General features: G+C 45.4%; 1 protein-coding gene and 1 pseudogene across 5 annotated transcripts in view; both read right to left on the bottom strand.

Annotated features, from left to right (window-relative positions):
- Window positions 1–1,585: 1,585 nt before the first annotated feature.
- The window catches only part of DHX57 (DExH-box helicase 57), an 81,981-nt gene continuing 60,803 nt past the window's right edge, over window positions 1,586–22,763 (bottom strand). For 4 of the 5 annotated variants that reach the window (XM_055243366.1, XM_055243367.2, XM_055243368.2 and 1 more), the window contains 5 exons: window positions 20,374–20,508; window positions 18,662–18,736; window positions 10,477–10,611; window positions 6,615–6,815; window positions 1,586–2,232 (listed from right to left, as the gene is read on the bottom strand). In XM_055243366.1, the coding sequence (XP_055099341.1) occupies window positions 2,089–2,232; window positions 6,615–6,815; window positions 10,477–10,611; window positions 18,662–18,736; window positions 20,374–20,508 (690 nt within the window). In that variant the 3' untranslated portion in view covers window positions 1,586–2,088. Of the gene's footprint in view, window positions 2,233–6,614; window positions 6,816–10,476; window positions 10,612–18,661; window positions 18,737–20,373; window positions 20,509–20,735; window positions 21,039–22,763 lie in introns of those variants that run through there. The other variant, XM_063618117.1, reaches the window with a different exon arrangement.
- Window positions 14,102–18,655, bottom strand: LOC129462892 (argininosuccinate synthase-like; annotated as a pseudogene).

Raw genomic sequence — 22,763 nt, 5'->3', positions numbered from 1 at the left:
CTGGTCTCGAACTCCTGCCCTCAGGTGATTCACTTGCCTCGATCTCCCAAAGGGTTGGGATTACAGGCGTGAACCACCACTCCTGGCCATGAAAACTGATTTTTAAAAACTTTTTTAGGCTGAGCGCGGTGGCTCACACCTGTAATCCCAGCACTTTGGGAGACCGAGGTGGGTGGATCACCTGAGGTCAGTAGTTCGAGACCAGCCTGGCCAACATGGTGAAACCCCATCTCCACTAAAAAAATACAAAATTAGCTGGGTGTGGTGGTATGTGCCTGTAGTCCTGGCTACTCGGGAGGCTGAGGCAGGAGAATTGCTTGAACTCAGGAGGCGGAGGTTGCAGTGAGCCGAGAACCCACCATTGCACTCCAGCCTGGGCGATAAGAGTGAAACTCCGTCAAAAAGAAAGGAAAAGAAAACTTTTTTAGAGGTTTAATGCAGTTCTCTTCATTTCTTCTAAAGGTCTCAGCCTAATCAGTTCTGTAATAGGAGCCTTGTTTCAACAGCAAGTCAGAATTTGGATTCTGTGGGTGCTTGCATATGTATGTTTTTTATTTAAAGCGATGACATGAATCGATGCCTTTTAAAAATACTGCTTAGAGTCTAAGCTCTTCAAGTGCACCGAAGCTTAAATATACTTGATAATAATCATTTTGGACAGCCAAGGAGACTTCCTGAAAACTTAACTAAATAATACCTTGAAAAGTAAATACCTTTCACTGATTTCACTGAGATGGTTTTGATTTAGTTTGAATTCTATCCATACTATGGAACCTGTAGTGACCCTGTCCTAAGGTCCTTTTTTTTTTTTTTTTTTTTTGAGACAGTGTCTCACTCTGTCACCCAGGCTGGAGTGCAATGGTGCAATCTCGGCTCACTCCAACCCCCACCTCCCAGGTTCAAGTGATTCTCCCGCCTCAGTCTCCCGAGTAGCTGGAACTATAGGTGCCTGTTACCATAGCCGGCTAATTTTTGTATTTTTAATTGAGATGGGGTTTCACCAAGTTGCCCAAGCTGGTCTTGAACTTCTGACCTCATGTGATTGGCCCGCCTCAGCCTCCTAAAGTGCTGGGATTACAGGCATGAGCCACCGCGTCCGGCCCTGAGGTCTAAACAAACATACAAATATTTTTTCTACTCAGCAATTTGGGATCCTTCCTGGCCATACTGATAGATGTCCAGGGAAAATGTAAATCCCCTGATGTGTTTCCAAAATGCTAGCGCCCCATTAACCTAAGAGGTGGTTGAAAATAAGCAATTTCACGGAAAGCATTGTGGTGGCTGTAAATCCGATGGTAACCTTTTTGACCTCATCCATGCCAACTCTGCCCCAGGAATACTATTAAAATTCTCCTTCGGTGATAAGAAACATGGCCATTGTGTCTGGGTGAGTTCATAAGACAGAGTAAAGATTCCTAAATGTAGAACTATGAAGACATCCAGATTGTTCTGTAAGAATAGGAGTGTTATCGATAAGACCAGCTTGCATTTTAATACCAAAAGAGAACTCATTCAATTTTTTTAAGTTGACTTTTAATGAGTAAAAATAAAAATCCCTCACAAGTCAAGTTTACTCAGTAGCCAATAGCCTAAAATGAAATTTTAATTTTGCTTGTTCACATAATTTTGTTTTTTTTTCCCTTTCTCTGTTCTGACTTCTCTCAGTCAAGCCTTGGCGACAGGAAAAGAAAAGAAAAAAAAGGCGTATTTCTCCTCATGCCCCTGTCTCACCCCAGTAAAAAGTAGGAGAAAAAGAATACACAGATTAAAATGGAATTGTATTATACATTCACTTTTGAGTTATCAGGTGAACTTAATTCACTCCAGAACAGTCACGGAGACAAAGACAGGCAAGCTGGGTTTTAGGCTCTCACCCTTGACACTCCAAATTGTGCTGGGAGTGGCCAAGGCTTTGTTAGAAATGGCCCTAAGGGTATATGCACTGCCTCAGCTGCCTTGGGCTGCATGCCCTGGGCTCCTCCACCAGGGCCAGCCCCAACAGGTCTTTAGTTCGAGGTAGAGGTTCTGCTGTTATTTCCCAGGTGAGCTAGAAGCAGGTGAGTAGCAAGCACTCTCTAAGACTGCTCTTTATTGTGTGGTGACAAGTTTCACAATTGTGCTGATGATCCGGGATCCTCGAGGACACGTACACAGATCAATGCTTGGGTTTTTAATTTTATCCTGGAGAAGCTGATCAAGTTCGCAACGAAGCTCCTTTACCAATTCAGCCACCTAAAATGAAAGCTACAATATGAGCAGTGCTTGGAGGAACAGGCAGGATAAGTTATTGGAGGGAAATACCCCAGTTATGATTACCATTATTTAGATTTCTGGTACTAATTTTAACTCCATTAGGAGCAAAAAACCTAAACACATTTTCATTTTGTAATAGACTAAATGAGGTCCATTGTAAAAAAGTGCCTCTATCACATCTCATCTAAAGAAAAGATTCGGGCCAGGCGCAGTGGCTCATGCCTGTAATCCCAGCACTTTGGGAGGCCGAGGCGGGTGGATCATGAGATCAGGAGTTCAAGACCAGGCTGGCCAACGTGGTGAAATCCTGCCTCTACTAGAAATACAAAAATTAGCCAGTCGTGGTGGCATGCGCCTGTAATCCCAGCTACTCAGGAGGCTGAGGCAGGAGAATTGCTTGAACCCAGGAGGCAGAGGTTGCAGGGAGCTGAGATTGCACCATTGCACTCCAGCCTGGGTGACATAGCGAGACTCTGTCCCCCCCGCTCCCCCAAAAAGAAAAGATTCAGTCTGGAAGTATGGCTTTTATATAGTGTTCTCCATATTAAAGTTTGGTCAATTTTTATGATTTATTCCACGAGGAGAAGCAGGAAAATGGGGAATTAAAAGTGGTAGATAGGGCTGGGCACGGTGGCTCACGCCTGTAATCCCAGCACTTTGGGAGGCCAAGATGGGCAGATCACCTGAGGTCAGGAGTTCGAGACCAGCCTGATCAACGTGGAGAAACCCTGTCTCTTAGTACTAAAAGTACAAAATTAGCTGGGCATGGTGGTGCATGCCTATAATCCCAGCTACTTGGGAGGCTGAGGCAGGAGAATCGCTTGAACCTGGGAGGTGGAGGTCGCGGTGAGCCAAGATCGAGCCATTGCACTCTAGCCTAGGCAACAAGAGCGAAACTCCGTTTCAAAAAAAAGGAAAAGAAAATTTACTGATCACTGATCACTCCACTGCATACCTTGTTGTCTCAAAAAAAAAAAAAAAATGGTAGATAGGCTGGGCCGGGTGGCTCACACTTGTAATTCCAGCACTTTGGGAGACTGAGGCAGGTGGATCATCTGAGGTGGAAGTTCGAGACCAGCTTGACCAATGTGGAAAAACCCCAACTCTACCAAAAATACAAAATTAGCCAGGCATGGTGGCACATGCCTGTAATCCCAGCTACTGGGGAGGCTGAGGCAGGAGAATTGCTTGAACCCGGGAGGCAGAGGTTGTGGTGAGCCGAGATTGCGCCATTGCACTCCAGCCTCGGCAACAAGAGCAAAACTCTATCTCAAAAAAAAAAAAAAAAAAAGGGTGGGCCGGGCTCAGTGTCTCATGCCTTGTAATTCCAGCACTTTGGGAGGCCGAGGTGGGCAGATCACAAGGTCAGGAGTTTGAGATCTTGAGATCAGCCTGTCCAATATGGTGAAACTCCATCTCTAATAAAAATACAAAAATTAGCCGGGCGCGGTGGCTCACGCTTGTAATCCCAGCACTTTGGGAGGCCGAGGCGGGCGGATCACGAGGTCAGGAGATCGAGACCACAGTGAAACCCCGTCTCTACTAAAAATACAAAAAATTAGCTGGGCATGGTAGCAGGTGCCTGTAGTCCCAGCCACTAGGAGAGGCTGCGGCAGGAGAATGGCGTGAACCCGGGAGGCGGAGCTTGCAGTGAGCCAAGATCGTGCCACTGCACTCCAGCCTGGGCGACAGAGCAAGACTCTGTCTCAAAAAAAAAAAAAAAAAAAAAAAAAAAATTAGCCAGCGCGGTGGCTCATGCCTGTAATCCCAGCACTTTGGGAGGCCGAGGAGGGCAGATCACCTGAGGTCAGGAGTTCAAGACCAGGCTGACCAACATGGAGAAACCCTGTTTCTACTAAAAATACAAAATTAGCCGGGTGGTGGCATATGCCTGTAATCCCAGCTACTCGGGAGGCTGAGGCAGGAGAATCACTTGAACATGGGAGGCGGAGGTTGCAGTGAACCGAGATGGCACCACTGCACTCCAGCCTGGGCGTCAGAGCAAGACTCCATCTCAAAAAAAAAAAAAGTGGAAGATATTAGATGAATCAAAAATCTCTGTAGCTTTGGGATATACTGTATGCTTTTATGGCATTTTGCTTATGCTGATGTTGTGGCACTGTAGATATCTTCTGAACATCTGTTTTGCCCCTTCCCCACTGTATGGGAACCATGCAGTTTGGACCCTGCTCTAACTCAGGTTCACACTGTGAGCCTTGCCAGGGTGAATGCCTCAGGTACTCCAGGTCTTCAAGTTCAGGACATCCCTTTGGTCACAGGGATTGGTTTAGGAGGGGAGCTTTGATTGAGCTTATAGGCAAGAAAGTTTCTGGCTCTTCTGGACCGTATGCTGCATACATGTGATGCCAGGAGCTATTGCAGCCCTTTCAATACCACTAGGTTAACCATGTTTTTGTCACCACTGAACTGCTAAATCAAACCAACCTTGCCTGGCCTTCTTGACCTGGACTATCCAGTAAGGTAGCCACTAGTCACAAGTGGCTTATCTAATGTCTACGTGAAATGTGGCCAGCCCAAACTGAGATGTGCTGTGAATATAAAATATATACCCGATTTTGAAGACTTAATATGAAAAGGTAATGTAAACTATCTCAATAGTTTTTATATTGATTACATGTTAAAATTAAAACATTTTGGATGTATTAGGTTAAATAAAATATATTAAGATTAATTTCATCTATTTCTTTTTACTTTTAAAAATGTGGCTACTAGAACAATTAAAATTACATATGTGGGTCACATTATATTTCTGTTGGACATTGCTGCTCTAGACTTTAAAGCTAAATATGCCAATCAATTTCTTTTTATGTTTGAGTTGGCATATCTGCTTCTTGTAACATAAGAATTCTAACAGATGCAGATATTAAAATGAAGTTTTATTTATTTCTTTTTTTGGGACAGAGTCTCACTCTGTCACCAGGCTGGAGTGCAGTGGTGCAATCATGGCTCACTGAAGCCTCGACCTCTTGGGCTTGAGCAATCCTCCCACCTTAGCCTCTGGCAGCTGGGATTACAGGTGTCCGCCTGAAGTTTTATCTATCTATTTGTTTATTTATTTGAGACGGAGTCTCATTCTGTCACCCAGGCTGAAGTGCAGTGGTGCAATCTCGGCTCACTGCAACCTCTGCCTCCTGGGTTCAAGTGATTCTCCTGTCTCAGCCTCCTGAGTAGCTGGGATTACAGGCGTCCGCCCCCACGCACAGCTGATTTTTTTCTGTATTTTTATGTATTCATTTTTTTGAGATGGAATTTCCCTCTTGTTGCTCAGGCTGGAGTGCAATGGCATGATCTCGGCTCACTGCAACCTCCGTTTCCTGGGCTCAAGAGATTCTCCTGCCTCAGCATCCTGAATAGCTGGGATTACAGGTGCCCGCTACCATACCTGGTTAATTTTTTTGTATTTTTAGTAGAGATGGGGTTTCACCATGTTGGCCAGGCTGATCTTGAACTCCTGACCTCAGGTGATCTGCCCACCTCGGCCTCCCAAAGTGCTGGGATTACAGGCATAAGCCACCGCACCCGGCTGAAGTTCTGTTTCTTAAATATGTACTCTCCATGAAATGTTTTTCACAGAGACTCCATATAGTGAATAATTCAGACCTAAGAATAAATGAAGAATTCAGACCCATTATCTTTTTCTCAAAATGGTAGTGGTGGAATCAGGGTGGTTTTTATTTATTTATTTTTGCTTATCTGTATTTTCTGACTTTTCTTTGGTGAACATCTATTATTTACATAACAATAAGGAAAGTCCAGCACCCTCACTTTATAGCTTCTGTCCTAGCCTTTTATACAAACCCCAGCCCATACCAGACTTCCCCTCACAGTGTGCTTTCTGGAACTCTTACTAGGGCTCCACTCCTGGCTTCACTTCAGCCTCACTCTTTCTTAGTGTCCCATTGTAGACCGTCATTCATTTTTTTTTTTTTTTTGAGACAGAGTCTTGCTCTGTTGCCGAGGCTGGAGTGCAATGGCATGATCTCGGCTCACTGCAACCTCTGCCCCCTGGGTTCAAGCGATTCTCGTGTCTCAGCGTCCTGAGTAGCTGGGATTACAGGCACCCACCAACATGCCCAGCTAATTTTTGTATTTTTAGTAGAGACAAGGTTTGACCATGTTGGCCGGGCTGGTCTCGAACTCCTGGCCCCAAATGATCTGCCTGCCTTGGCCCTCAAAGTGCTGGGATTATAGGTGTGAGCCACTGGGCTCGGCCACCGTCATTCATTTTTAATTAGCTCTGTTACCTTGGTCCCTAGAGGAATGCCCTTGACTTCATAACTTCTTATTGTCAAAGCCCCTCATGGCCTGAGCCTCATAGAACAGACCAATTCACCCTTTACCTGATGGGAAGCAGCTACAAAACGGATCCAACCATCATCCAGAGAGACAACGAACTCTCCTCTTTGAAGCTGCACATTCACTTGGCCTCCTCCAAACAAGACCAGTGGGTACACAGACACCATGCTGCAGTCTCGGATGAATACTCGACTAGTTTTTATCTTCTCGTGGTACAACAGGTAGGGGCTGTCAAAATGTCTCACCTGTAACAAAAAGCCTCCGATGATGACAGTGATGTCACTGGCAACAGAAAGGGAACACACCACCAGTTCCATGGATTTAAATACTGCCTGTCTATTAATGACTCCCCAAATTTATCTACAGCCCATGACTTTCCTGAGCTCCAGATTTGCATGCGTAACTATTGACTTGCCATCTCCTCTTGGACATTTAATAAGTATCTCACACTTGTGTTAAAAAAAAAAACTTTTATTTTAAAAATTTTTTTGTAGAGATAGGGTCTCACCATGTTGCCCAGGCTGGTCTCGAACTCCTGGGCTCCAGCAATCCTTCTGCCTTGGCCTCCCAAATTGCTGGGATTACAGGTGTGAGCCACTGTGCCTGGCCCAGATGGAATTCTTGATTCTTCTTCCTTGCAGTGTTCTCTATCTCAGGAAATGATGCTCCCATTCACCCAGCTGCTCAGGCCCCCAATTTAGGAGTCATCATTGACTATTCTTTTTCCCCTCACACCATCTACATTGTCACTAAGTCCAGTCAGCTCTCTTTTCAAAATACAAAATGGCTTGACATATTATCACCACTTCTGCAGATACAAAATTTTTTTTTTTTTTAAGACGGAGTTTTGCTCTTTTTGTCCAGGCTGTAGTGCTATGGTATGATCTCAGCTCACTGCAACCTCTGCCCCCCAGGTTCAAGTGATTCTCCTGCCTCAGCCTCCCAAGTAGTTGGGATTATAGGCGCCTGCCACCATGCCTGGCTAATTTTTGTGTTTTTAGTAGAGACAGGGATTTCATCATGCTGGCCAGGCTGGTCTTGAACTCCTGAACTCAGGTGATCTGCCTGCCTCGGCCTCCCAAAGTCCTGGGATTACAGGTGTGAGCCACCGCACCCAGCCTTTTTTTCTTTTGAGACGCAGTCTTGCTCTGTCGCCCAGGCTGGAGTGCAGTGGCATGATCTTGGCTCACTGCAACCTCTACCTCCTAGGTTCAAGTGATTCCCCTGCCTCAGCCTCCCAAGTAGCTGGGACTACAGGCTTGCACCATCACACCTGGCTAATTTTTGTATTTTTAGTAGAGATAGGGTTTCACCATGTTGGCCAGCTGGTCTCAAACTCCTGAACTCAAGTCATCTGCCCGCCTTGGCCTTTCAAAGGACTGGGATTACAGGCACCCAGCTACCAACTTAGTACAAACCATTGTCATCTCACAGAAACCACTGTGATGTCTTCTTGAGTGCTCTCCCCACTTCTAGTTATGCATTTTTTATAGTGTCTTTTCTACCCAGAAATCAAGGTGATCTTTTAAAAATGTAAGTCTGGCAGGGCGTGGTGGCTCACGCCTGTAATCCCAGCACTTTGGGAGACTGAGGCAGGTGGATCACATGAGGCCAGGAGTTTGAAACTGGCCTGGCTAACATGGTGAGACCCCATCTCTACAAAACTGCAAAAATTAGCTGGGAGTGGTGACGCATGCCTGTAATCCCAGCTACTCAGGGGGCTGAGGCATGAGAATCGCTTGAATCTGGGAAGTGGAGGTTGCATTGAGCTGAGATTGTGCCACTGCACTCTAGCCTGGGTGACAGAGAGAGACTCTGTCTCAATAAGTAAATAAAATAAAAATAAAAATAAAAACAAAAACATTAAGTCCAATTATGGCTCAAAACCCTCCAATGGTGTCCAAGGATAAAAATCTCAAGTCCTTGCCATTTGAAGGACTAATGGTGGGGCGGGGTACCACCCCGCCCTACCTTGCCCCTGCCTACTCATCCCCGTGCATCTCCCACCACTCTCACCCTTGATCATCCCTCTCCACTGGCCTCTTCATGCATTTCCTGGAACACATCAAATACACTCCCACCTTGTGGTGTTTGCACTTATGTCCTCTGCTGGAATGTTTCTCCTTTCTCTACATCTGCATGACTTGCTCTTCATTTAGGATTTGCTCAGTTGTTTTCTCATCCCGGAGTTCTTCCCTGACCACCCCATGTGCAGGGCCCCTCTCCTGTCACTCTCTGTCTCTCTATCCTGCTCTATTTTGCTTTATAGCATTACCTGAGATTCTGTTTACTTATGTATTGCCTGTCTCCCTCACTAGAACATAAGCTCCTTGAGGGCAGAGACTGTGTCCATCTAGGTTCTTCCACTGTCCTCAACAGCCTACAACAGTGCCTGGCACAGAGTAGGCGCTAGTAGATATTACATGGATGCATGAACAATTTGGATTCTTAAAAGAGTAGTAGTTCTTGAGAAACATGCAAAACAACAACAATAAAAAAGTATATTAAAAAAAGGAGGGGGTGTGGAGCTAACTCAGGTGTCTGGTTCCTAACAGGCTGAAAGGGCAGATGACCTCCTGACCCTCAAAGTCCTCTAAGCTTAAGGAAATCCTTTCCAGGCTTTGTGAACATGGTCCGCAGTAGTTCCAGAGGATAGAGCAGCCTGAATGTTTCAAATTTGGTGACAAGGGATAGGAAGGGCCACGTAAAGAGTCATGTGAGAGTGTGTGGTACACTCTGGATATGAAGATTTAAGCAGGGAATCGACATAGTCAAATTGATGTTTTGTAAAGGTAATTCTGGCAGCAGTAGAGTAGTAGAAGGTTGGAGAGAGAAAGCACCAGATGTAAGATTATTATAGAATTTCAGGCAAATGATGTTTGGGATTTGAGCTAAGGAAGTGGCAGTAGGGATAAAAGGCAAATCTTAGAGATGTCAAAAAGGAGGGATTCTTGGGACCTGGTGACCAACTGAGTTGGCATAAGAAAAGAAGTGGGAGTCTATGTGACTTCAGCGTTCTGATTTTGATGGTATCATTCCACCAAGACAGCACAGAAAGAGAAAAGTGAATTGGGGATCATGAGTTTGATTTTTCAGCTTTTATGTTTGAGATGACTAAAAGACTTCTAGCTGATGTTTTCCAGCAGGAGAGCTCAGAAAAAAACTGCAGGTCTGGAGAGACAGATTTGGGGTCTGTGTCTGTGTGTAAGTGGCAGTTGGGATGTGTAAGTGCTGTTGTGCCTTTGGTGGTTCAGGAAGAGTGCGTGATGATGAGAGAATAAGGACAAAGGATAGAACCACTGTTTCAGAGCAAAGGAAGAGAAGCTAATAAAGGAGATAGAGGGGATGAACAGAGAGAGAGAAGAAAGTGATATTTCAGAAGCAAAAATAACATCAAGGAGAATTTCAAGAGGAAGAGAGATTAGCAATGTCAAATACCATGTGAGAGGTGGCATGATGAGGACCAAAGGATGACACTGGCTTTGACAACTAAGAAGTTATTTGTTACTTCTGATGGGTTTAGTGAAGTGGTGGGGGCAGAAGCCTCACAGCGGCAGGCTGAGAGCTGAGGAAGTGGTATGCAAGAATAGGTCATTCATTTCCTTTTAAGGCACAGATTCAGTGATGTAATTAGCTCATGACTTCAATTACCATTGCAAAGAAACAATTTTATATCTGAAAGCAGGCTTGAGTACTTTTTGGTATTCAGTAGAATTTTCTTCAAATGGAAATAGTCTTTCCAGAAATAGTCCAATTTCCAGTCTGTTTATTCTTATTCAATCTTCCCTAAGTCAGTGGTACTGCTGGGGACAGCAAGTGATAGAACATGGTGTGGCTGAATTTAAGGAATTGTGTATCCTACCCCAGGAAAACCTGTAAACATTAAGTATACTCCACCATTCTGACCTGATAGTTCACTGATGAAGGGTGAATATGTACATATCCATCGTTCTTGGTGACAAACTTCAACTCAGCTGATTTTGGTTGCATTCTGACAGCTCCAGTGCTGGTCTTCTGAAATTTTCCTTCTGGGCTTTTCACCTAAACAACAAGTATTTGTAAAAATAGACATATAATATATATATTCTCATAGAAAGTATCTCTTGGCACAAAAGCACAAAACCAGTCTTGCTTGAATAGCTTTCCTGTTTCTTCCCTTTCTTTCTTATTTTGTTTCCTTCTGAAAGCAGAACAAGCACATGCTTTTTTTTTTTTTTTCCCACCAAGAAGTGTGAATATAGGTGCAGTGGCTCTGGGTGACTATACCACATTGCAGCCATGTGGGAGAAAACTATATTGATATTTTGGGTCTGTACTGATGATCAGGTGCAGTGACCCAGCTGATGACACTGGACCAGAGATCTGAGTATCCCAATCCCAACACATTTCTTGTTTTTTTTTTTTTTTTTTTTTTTTTTAGACCGAGTCTCACTCTGTCTCTCAGGCCAGAGTGCAGTGGTATGATCTCAGCTCACTGCAACCTCTGCTTCCCAGGTTCAAGCAATTCTCCTTTCTCAGTAATCCCAAGTAGCTGGGATTACAGGTGTGCGCCACCACACCCAGCTAATTTTTGTATTTTTAGTAGACATGTGGTTTCACCATGTTGGCAAGGCTGGTCTTGAACTCCTGACCTCAAGCGATCCGCCTGCCTCGGCCTCCCAAAGTGCTGGGATTACAGGCGTGAGCCACTGTGACTGGACCAGTAAATATAATTTTATTTATTTATTTTTTGAGACGGAGTCTCCCTCTGTTGCCCAGGCTGGAGTGCAGTGGCGCGATCTCGGCTCACTAAAAGCTCCGCCTCCCAGGTTCACGCCATTCACCTGCCTCAGCCTCCCAAGTAGCTGGGACTACAGGTGCCTGCCGCCACACCCAGCTAATTTTTTGTATTTTTAGTAGAGACGGGGTTTCACCGTGTTAGCCAGGATGGTCTCGATCTCCTGACCTTGTGATCCACCCGCCTTGGCCTCCCAAAATGCTGGGATTACAGGTGTGAGCCGCTGCGCCCGGCCTTTTTTTTGAGATGGAGTTTCGCTCTTGTTGCCCAGGCTGGAGTGCAACGGTGCAATCTCAGCTCACTGCAACCTCCGCCTCCTAGGTTCAAGCAATTCTCTTGCCTCAGCATCCCAAGTAGCTGGGATTACAGGCATGTGCCACCACGCCTGGCTAATTTTGTATTTTTAGTGTAGAAGTGGTTTCTCCATGTTGGCCAGGCTGGTCTCGAACTCCTGACCTCAGGTGATCCACTTGTCTCAGTCTCCCAAAGTGCTGGGATTACAGGCGTGAGCCACTGTGTCTTGCCTTTTTTTTTTTTGAGATGGAGTCTTCTTGTGTCACCAGGCTGGAGTGCAGTGGTGTGATCTGGGCTCACTGCAACCTCCGCCTCTTGGGTTCAAGTGATTCTCCTGCCTCAGCCTCCTGAGTAGCTGGGACTACAGGTGCGTGCCACCACACCCAGCTAATTTTTGTATTTTTAGTAGAGACGGGGTTTCACCATGGTCAGGATGGTCTCGATCTCTTGACCTCATGATCCACCCACCTCAGCCTCCCAAAGTGCTGGGATTACAGGCGTGACACCGTGCCCAGCCAGTAAATATCATTTTAATCTTCTCTTCCAAATTTATATTTATATTTATAGAAAAAGAAAATCATAAACACATAAATAGCTTGAAAATGATGTATTTTCAATGATGTCTTGAAAATAAACATGTCTTGAAACTAAAATAGAATCTTTTTTTATAGCCTACTTTTTGAAACTTAATATATTAAGAACATTTTTCCATGTTGTGACATATTTTCCTAAAACATAATTTTTGGTGTATATATAAGACCTTGTTGTAAGAATTTATAATAATTTAAACAATAAATTCCCTGTTTTTTCAAATTTAGATTGTCTGCAATTATAAACAGTGCTGAAATGAATATTCTCCTAGCTGTATCTTTGTGCATATATACAATTATTTCCTAATAACAAATCCCTAGGAATAAAACTGCTATCTGGCCGGGCGCGGTGGCTCACGCCTGTAATCCCAGCACTTTGGGAGGCCGAGGCAGGCAGATCACGAGGTCAGGAGATCGAGACCATCCTGGCTAACACAGTGAAACCCTGTCTCTACTAAAAATACAAAAAGAAAAAAAAATTAGCCGGGCACGGTGGCGGGCGCCTGTAGTCCCAGCTATTCGGGAGGCTGAGGCAGGAGAGTGGCGTGAACCCGGGAGGCGGAGCTTGCAGTGAGCAGACATCAAGCCACTGCACTCCAGCCTGGGCGACAGAGCCAGACTCCGTCTCCAAAAAAACAAACAAACAAACAAACAAGAAAACTGCTATCTAGAAAGGGGTATAAACTTATATTCCCACCCAGAGTAAGAGTACTCATTCTGGGGGGTTCATGATAGCACCAGCATTATATTATTTATTTATTTGCATTATTATCAAACAACTATTTATTTATTTTTAATCTATTTTTGGTAGCGATGGGGTCTTGCTATGTTGCCCAGGCTGGTCTTCAATTCCTGGCCTTATGCAATCCTCCCACCTGGGCCTCCCAAAATGTTGGGATTGTAGGTATAAGCCACCTTACCTGGCCTATTTTTTATTTTAGGGATAGGGTCTCTCTATGTTGCCCAGGCTGGAGTGCAGTGGCTATTTACGGGCACAGTCATAGCTAACTGTAGCCTTGAACTCCTGGGCTAAAGTGATCCTCCTATCTTAGCCTCCCAAGTAACTGAGATTACCAGTGCATGCCACCACGTCTGGCAGTATTATAATTTTTAAAAAGTTTTACCTATTATTTTTTGAGACAGTGTCCCACTCTGTCACCCCGGCTGTAGTGTAGTGGCACAATCATGGCTCACTGCAGCCTCAACTTCCGGGCTCAAGTTATCCTCCCACCTCAGCCTCCTGAGTAGCTGGGACTACAGGCATGTACCACCATGCCTGGCTAATTAAAAAAAATTTTTTTGTAGAGACAAGGTCTCACTCTGTTGCCCAAGCTGGTCTCAAACTCCTGGCCCCATGTGATCTTCTCACCTCAGCCTTACAAAGTGCCACGAGCCACTATGCCCAGCCCAATTTAGAACGTAAAAAGAGGCTATTTCTTTCCGTTGTTTTTTTTTTTTTTTTTTTAGACGGAGTCTTGCTCTGTCGCCCAGGCTGGAGTGTAGTGGCGCAATCTCAGCTCACTGCAACCTCTGCCTCCCAGGTTCAAGTGATTCTCCTGCCTCAGCCTCCCGAGTAGTTGGGACAACAGGCACCTGCCACCATGCCTGGCTAATGTTTTTTGTATTTTTAGTAGAGACAGGGTTTCACCATACTGGCCAGGCTGATCTTGAACTCCTGACCTTGTGATCCGCCCTCCTCGGCCTCCCAAAGTGCTGGGATTGCAGGCGTGAGGCACTGCACCCAGCCTTCTTTACCGTTTTAATTCGCATTTCTTCTTACTAGTAACACTGAATATAATTTTTGTGTATGTATTGTCTGTTCAGTCATGTCCTTTGCCCACTTTTCTATTAGGTTCTGTTAGATCTTTTATTTAGTCTTCCTTTTTTTTTTTTTTTTTTTTTTCAGATAGAGTCATGTTCTATAGCCCAGGATGGAGTGCAATGACACGATCTCTGCCCACTGCAACCTCCGCCTCCCAGGCTCAAGCTATTCTTCTGCCTTAGCCTCCCAAGTAGCTGGGGTTACAGGCACACAACACCACGCCCAGCTAATTTTTGTATTTTTTAGTAGAGATGGGGTTTCACCATGTTGGCCAGGCTGGTCTCAAACTCCTGACCTCAGGTGATCTGCCCGCCTCGGCCTCCCAAAGTGCAGAGATTACAGATGTGAGCCACCGTGTCTGGCCTTACTCTTTTTTTTTTTTTAAATTGTCATTTTATAGCTCCCCACTGTAGCTGCCCCTCACCCTTCCCTTTGGTGACCACTTTTGCAGGCTTCAGGGGGACCAGGAAACAAAGCTGGGGCCCGGCAGCCCCACTACACTGTCAGCCAGGGAGAACAAGTCACAATTACAAATTACCACAACAATTAGTGCCTGTACTTGGGGAATCTGCAAACTGAGGTGGCCCTAGCTCCCCATTGTACAGGGGTCTATTTGGCAGTGACCTTGCTCTGGAGATGATGATATTCTTTCAGCCTGAGGGAATTGATGCTGATGAGACTTGTGGCATTGACTGGCTGGCTCATCATTGCCCTGCACGTTCACGCTCACCTGCTGTCCACTGTAGAGAGACAGTGGGGGCTCCTGGCAGAGGATGTACATCTGGCCCTTGAAGATGGACACCTGCACTTTCCCTTCCACTCGCTCCTCGGACTTGGCGATGCAGTGGTGGGCAAAGTCACACTGAGGGCTGTGCCAGAAACCGGTGTACACCAACTCAGCAAATTTCAAGCCCAGGCCTTGTTTGATTTTGCGCACTTCCTGTTCCTCAATGTCTAGGTGAGGGTGGTAAAGGATGGTGCCTGCTGGGGTCTTGCAGATACCTCAAGACTTCATTTCAATGAAGCGATTCTCCACGACGTCAATATGGCCCATGCTGTGCTTGCCTGCGACTTCATTCAGGTACATGAAGAGCTCCAAGGAGGTCTGGTGGGTGGTACCATCCTTGATGCTGGTCACCTTCACAGGGACCCCTTTTTCACCCAATCTTTTTTTTTTTTTTTTTTTTTGAGACGGAGTCTCGCTGTGTTGCCCAGGCTGGAGTGCAGTGGCGCGATCACGGCTCACTGCAAGCCCCGCCTCCCGGGTTCACGCCATCCTCCTGCCTCAGCCTCTCCAAGTAGCTGGGACTACAGGCGCTCCACGCCCAGCTAATTTTTTGTATTTTTAGTAGAGACAGGGTTTCACCGTGGTCTTGATCTCCTGACCTCGTGATCTGCCCGCCTCGGCCTCCCAAAGTGCTAGGATTACAAGCGTGAGCCACCACGCCCGGCCTTCACCCAATCTTGAGAATGTTGGGGGTGTTGGGGGCTTTGGCTGGTTCCTGGATCTTCATGTAGAGACCTGAAGGTGCTTGGTTCTTGGGGTTCTCCAAGATTCCAGCCTCATAGTTGTTGCGCATGAGGTTCTCGTCCATGTTCCATGGGTGCTTCAGAGTGACTGGGATGGGAATCCCATGTTTCTCTGCATATTCCATCAGATCACTGTGGCCCTTGAACTGGTTGTGGAACTCGGGGATCCTCCTAGGAGCAATGACCTTAATCTGCGGGGCCAGCGAGTAGCAGGTGAGCTCAAACCAGACCTGATCGTTCCCCTTTCCCATGGCACTGTGGGACACATACTTGGCCCCCTCCCAACGAGCAATTTCCACTTGTTTGCAGGTGATGCAGGGCCTGGGAAGAGAGGGGCCCAGGAGGTAGCAGTCCTCAAACAGTGCACTGGACTGGATGGCCGGCCAGATGAACTCCTCCACAAACTCCTTGCTGACATCCTCAATGAACACCTTTTTGGACCCAAGGTTCAGTGCCTTCTTCTTGGCTTACTTGAAGTCTTCCTTCTGGCCGATGTTGGCCAGGTAGGCAATGATGTCATAGCCTTGTTCCTTCAGCCACACGAGGATGCAGGAGGTGTCCAGGCCACCACTGTAGGCCAGAACCATGGAGCTTTTGCTGAACATAGCATCTGGGATTGGAGGTGCAATTCCTGATGCCTGGAATCTGTCTTCATGGCTCAGTGAACCACTCGGGGCCTGGGGAGCAATGGCAGGCAATAGAGCAGGGCCCAAGTCTTTCTTATTGACGAGTTCTTAGATATACAGTCAGATATATCACCTTTTCCTTTTTGGTTTAGCCTCAAAACTATACTGTCACCTAAAACTTCTTATACCACATTTATGTTCTTTGTTTCTACATTTTAAGTCTCCAAATGATTTTTCCCCACATTCTTTTTCTTTTTTCTTTTTTTAGAGACAGGGTTTTGCCATGTTGCCCAGGCTGGTCTCAAACTCCTGAGCTCAAGCAATCCGCCCACCTCAGCCTCCCAAAGTGCTTGGATTATAGGCATGAGCCAATGCTCCTGGCCCCCACATTCTTTTTTAAATAATCTTTTTATTTTGAAATAATTATAGACTCACAGGAAGAGGCAAAATAGTACAGAGTTCCTTGTACCCTTCACCCAGCTTCCACCAATGGTAAGACCTTACATTACTAGAGTGTAATATCAAAACCAGTAAATCTATATACAAATGACTTTTTTCCCTTTCATAACCACACTACAAAGCACAAACAATTTTTTAAAAGTACATTTCAAATGGTTTGAAAAGCATACAAATGCTAAGCAGAAAATGAGCCATAAATCAGTCAGATGTTAACTGAGGATTTAATAAAAAAAGTTAAGACTTTGAAAAATGATTCAGTATTCTGCCAAATTGAAACTCTTTGGGGGAAAATCATGCCTTGTAAAGGATGGATAATCACAACTCAGGTAAAAGTCCAAGAGCACACTCAGTAGGGTTTCCAGAAGGCTGGCCACAGGTGGTCTTATGGCAAAGCACTAATTTTTTATTTTTTATTTTTATTTTTTATTTTTTTTTGAGACGGAGTCTCGCTCTGTCGCCCAGGCTGGAGTGCAGTGGCACAATCTCGGCTCACTGCAAGCTCCGCCTCCCGGGTTCACGCCATTCTCCTGCCTCAGCTTCTCCGAGTAGCTGGGACTACAGGCGCCCGCCACCACGCCCGGCTAATATTTTTTGTATTTTTAGTAGAGACGGGGTTTCACTATGGTCTCGATCTCCTGACCTCATGATCCGCCCGCCTCGGCCTCCCAAAGTGCTGGGATTACAAGCGTGAGCCACTGCGCCCGGCCCTGATTTTTTATTTTTATTTGAGACAGAGTTTCGCTCCTGTCGCCTAGGCTGGAGTGCAATGGCGTGATCTCGGCTCACCACAACCTCTGCTTCCCGGGTTCAAGCGATTTTCCTGCCTCAGCCTCCTGAGTAGCTGGGATTACAGGCATGCACCACCACGCCTGGCTAATTTTGTATTTTTAGTACAGATGGGGTTTCTCCATATTGGTCAGGCTGGCCTCGAACTCCTGACCTCAGACGATCCGCCCGGCCTCCCAAAGTGTTTGGATTACAGGCGTGAGCCATCGCGCCTCGCCCTTATTGTTTACTTGCTTGTTTGTTTGTTTGTGAGACAGAGTCTTGGTCTGTGGCCCAGGCTGGGGTACAGTGGCATGGTCTTGGCTTACTGCAACCTCTGCCTCCTGAGTTCAAGCAATTCTCCTGCCTCAGCCTCCTGAGTAGCTGGGATTACAGGCATGCACCACCACACCCAGCCAATTTTTGTATTTTTAGTAGATACGGGGTTTCACCATGTTAGCCAGGCTGGTCTCAAACTCCTGACTTCGTGATCTGCCCACCTCGGCCTCCCAAAGTGTTGGGATTACAGGCGTGAGCCACCATGCCTGGCTATTTACTTTTAGTCCAGAGTAGAGAGTGTAAGATAAACTGTAGTTGAATCAAGTTTCCAACTAACATAGAAAGTTAGTTATATATAGGTTGGCCGACTGACATTTATGTCTATTTTAATTTTTGGAATATCATATGTCAGAAGGATTAAAAATTTTATACAATAAATGTGTTATTGAATAATGTATCCAAACAGATTTTGGGAACTGAAGGATTGAAAATGTATACTAAGTTTTTTTTTTTTTTTGAGACGGAGTCTCCCTCTGTCACCCAGGCTGGAGTGCAGTGGCGCGATCTCGGCTCACTGCAAGCTCTGCCTCCCGGGTTCACACCATTCTCCTGCCTCAGCCTCCCGAGTAGCTGGGACTACAGGTGCCCGCCACCATGCCCAGCTAACTTTTTTTGTATTTTTAGTAGAGATGGGGTTTCACCATGTTAGCCAGGATGGTCTCGATCTCCTGACCTCGTGATCTGCCCGCCTTGGCCTCCCAAAGTGCTGGGATTACAGGCGTGAGCCACCGCGCCTGGCCGAAAATGTATACTAAGTTTAAAAGGGTGTGTGTGTGTGCACACATGTGTATATATCTCTTTAAGATGATTACTATGCACATCTTAACTTACTTCACTTGGCTACAAATCAAACAAAAAATGGAAGGCTCTAGGAAAAATGTTTTGTTACCTGCACTACATTTGGATACAAAGCAGCACACAGCATTGCTGATATCAGCTTGGGGTTCTCAGCATTTGAGTTTGCCTATGAGAAAAGTACAGCATTAATTAACAAGTAATATGGCTATTCCTTTTTTTTTCTTTCTGAGACGGAGTCTTGCTCTGTCACCCAGGCCAGAGTGCAGTGGCGCCATCTCAGCTTACTGCAACCTCCACCTCCCAGGTTCAAGCGATTCTCCTGCCTCAGCCTCCCGAGTAGCTGGGATTACAGGCATACACCACTATGCCTGTTAATTTTTGTATTTTTAGTAGAGATGAGGTTTCACCGTGTTGGCCAGGCTGGTCTCTAACTCTGGACCTCAAGTGATCTGCCCACCTCGGCCTCTCAAAGTACTAAGATTACAGGCGTGAGCCACTGTGTCTGGCTCTAATATGGCTATTTCTGTCTGTGCCATAGAATTTACCATTTTATTACATTTGATCTCTATCTTAAAGCAAAAAAAGAGCACCTAATTTCTATCTCTTTGCTAGAAAAATTATTTCTAAGTAAAAAAACAAATCTACTGGACCACAGTCACATTGGACCCACTCCAAGGAGCCTACAATGACTTTCTAGACTTTTGCAAAGCAGTTACAAAGCCAGTGTTCCTAAGTATAAATGGAGAAAAAAATCCTGCTTCATGACATGTTCAGAATCTCCGGAAAGTGCTAACTGCACTCGGAACACAGGGGCATCAGGTTCATCTTACAGAAGTGCTTTTCCTACAGTTATAGAAAAAACTGTCTTTTGTTAGAAAAAATGCTGGCCTGATTTGAGAAAATTCTACCGGAAGTCTATTCTATCTATTATGAGTTTATCAAGAAGCAGCATGAAATTTAAAAACCAAAAACAACAGCAACAATGAGCAGAAAACCCTCTATTTTTTTTTTTTTTTTTGAGATGGAGTTTCACTCTTGCTGCCCAGGCTGGAGTGCAATGGCGCGATCTCGGCTCACCGCAACCTCCGCCTCCCGGGTTCAAGCGATTCTCCTGCCTCAGCCTCCCGAGTAGCTGGGATTACAGGCATGTGCTACCACGCCTGGATAATTTTGTATTTTTAGTAGAGACAGGGTTTCTCCATGTTGGGCAGGCTAGTCTCGAGCTCCTCACCTCAAGTGATTTGCCCACCTTGGCCTTCCAAAGTGCTGGGATTACAGGCATGAGCCACCATGCCCCGCCCCCTCTATTCTTATGAGTGTTAACTGACACTTAAAACATTTTTTTAATACTTTTTTTTTTTTTTTTTGAGACAGGGTCTGGCTCTGTTGCCCAGGCTAGAGTATAGACACTATACTCTAGCGTCTCAATCTTAGCCCACTGCAACCTCTGCTTCCTAGGCTCAGATCATTCTCCCACCTCACCATCCCACATAGCTGGGACAACAGGTGGTACACCACCATGCCTGGCTAATTTTTTTGTATAGAGATGAGGGGTTTCACCATGTTGCTCTAGCTGAGCTCAAGCAATCCACCTGCCTCAGCCTCCCAAAGTGTTGGGATTATAGGCACAAGCCACTGTGCCAGGTCAGCTGATATTTATTTGTGCAAAGTAGAAAATCAAGAATGCCATTAACCCACTGCTCATAGGCTTAAGTGAAGAAGAATGTCTACAAGTGTTCCCAGGTTAAGATTGTATTTAGGTGCTAACTAAAGAGAAATAAGAACCAACTCCACAGTCTTTACCTCTTCTCCTGTGGCATCTAAGACACCATCTCCTCCTTGGGCCCTTTTCTCAATTTCCCTTGCTCTGAGCCCTTCCCTTGCAAACCCTATATCCGATAACAGTTCCGTGAATTGTCGTTTGAGGCTGGCCATTTCCTGAAAGAAGTGGAAAAACCTTTAAGCAAGGGCATCAGCATAACAAAGTGTTAAGTCTTACAAAAATGAGTGACTACAAAAATGCATTATTTCAGGGGATAGCAATGAGGCTCAAGTGGATTCATTACTCAGGTATGAAGAGGATCTTGTTTGGTCATTTCCAAGAAGCAGCTTTCACTTACACAAACTGGCAGACAAAGTGAAACAGTTATGCAGAAATGCAAAAATTCAGTAAATCCAAGGATCATTTATTTAACTCTAGATTACAATTTGAAACACTTTCACTGGATTTTGGGTAGGCCTGATTTTCCACGAAATTCTTAGGACAGCAAAAAATGCAGTTTGTTTTGACTGGAATTCCAACTCCAAGTGCTGTGGCACTGTCTACTATCTAGCTTTTCCTACTTGCATTTCTGCTCCTGTCCTCTCAGTTCCTTACTCAGGCCTAGAGTGGTTCGTGCTCTCGGTGGAACTCAGCAGAATGTTTCCTTTTTCTCCTTCATTATGGTCTTGCTGGCTCATATCTTTTCCTAGGAATAGGGACATCATTAAGTGGTTCAAGATTTTTTTTTTTTTTTTTTTTTTTGAGACGGAGTCTCATTCTGTCGCCCAGGCTGGAGTGTAGCGGCACGATCTCGGCTCACTGCAAGCTCCGCCCCCCGGGTTCACGCCATTCTCCCACCTCAGCCTCCCAAGTAGCTGGGACTACAGGCGCCCGCCACCACGCCTGGCTAATTTTTTGTATTTTTAGTAGAGACGGGGTTTCACTGTGTTAGCCAGGATGGTCTCGATCTCCTGACCTCGTGATCCACCCTCCTCGGACTCCCAAAATGCTGGGATTACAGGTGTGAGCCACTGTGCCCAACTTTTTTTTTTTTTTTTTTTTTTTTTTGAGACAGAGTCTTGCTCTGTCATCCAGGCTGGAGTGCAGTGGCGCAATCTTGACTTACTGCAACCTCCGCCTCCTGGGTTCAAGCGATTCTCCTGCCTTAACCTCCCGTGTAGCTGGGACTATAGGTGTGTGCCACGCCCAGCTAATTTTTGTATTTTTAGTAGAGACAGAGGTTTCACCATGTTGGCCAGGCTGCTCTCGAATTCCTAATATCAGGTCATCCGCCCACCTTGGCCTCCCAAAGCCCTGGGATTACAGGGGTGAGCCACCACGCCCAGCCATGGTTTAAGATTTAGACTCTCCTTTTAGTGGCTGAGCACAAATGTGAGAAAGAAAGCACAAACTTCTTTCTCTTGTGGCTACTGTTCTCACATAGGCTGCACATCAGACAAAGAGAAGGAAATAATAATCATTCAAGGAACTGAAAGCTAAGCAACACTACTCTGTCTCTCAATGATAGTGTAATTATTTTCTTGGAATGTCTCAAGTATACATGGATAACTAGAATATAATTAGGAGTTAAATATACCACAGTTTCTATTTCACGACAAAGTTTTAATTGAAATCTTAATAAAAACAATCCTACAATCTAAGCTGGAGTTTAGTGAAAAGATGCAACTCTTGTTTGATGGACCTCATAAGTCACAGCAAAATCTACACATATCCTAATGAAAAAAATAAATAAATTTAGTAGGAAATATAATTTAAAAGAAATATCCTCATCTTATATTTAAGCATCTTAATGACTTGAGAAAATATTTCTTATTACCCTGTACGTATAAATACCGCCCCCCACCCCGCCACCTTTGATTAGTGATTCTCAGCCTCCCAAGTAGCTGGGACCACAGGCGTGCACCATCACGCCTGGCTAATTTTTATTTAATTTTTTATTTTTATTTATTTATTATTATTATTTTTTTGAGACGGAGTCTCGCTCTGTCACCCAGGCTGGAGTACAGTGGCGCGATCTCGGCTCACTGCAAGCTCCGCCGCCCGGGTTCATGCCATTCTCCTGCCTCAGCCTCCCGAGCAGCTGGGACCACAGCCGCCCGCCACCACGCCCGGCTAATTTTTTGTATTTTTAGTAGAGACGGGGTTTCACCGTGTTAGCCAGGATGGTCTCGATCTCCTGACCTTGTGATCCGCCCGCCTTGGACTCCCAAAGTGCTGGGATTACAAGCGTGAGCCACCGCGCCTGGCCTAATTTTTATATTTTTTGTAGAGACGGGGTTTCGCCATGTTGCCCAGGGTGGTCTCGAACTCCTGGGCTCAAAGGTTCTGCCTGCCTTGGCTTCCCCAAGTGCTAGGATTATAGGCATGAGCCACTGTGCAGGGCCCCAAAATCTTTGAGTAAACATGCTTT

This window comes from Symphalangus syndactylus, chromosome 14 (genome assembly GCF_028878055.3).
Source record: "Symphalangus syndactylus isolate Jambi chromosome 14, NHGRI_mSymSyn1-v2.1_pri, whole genome shotgun sequence".
In the NCBI taxonomy this organism is placed as follows: Eukaryota; Metazoa; Chordata; class Mammalia; order Primates; family Hylobatidae; genus Symphalangus; species Symphalangus syndactylus.
Note: the sequence above shows the minus strand (reverse complement) of the source record. Positions and strands in the feature narration are given on the sequence as shown.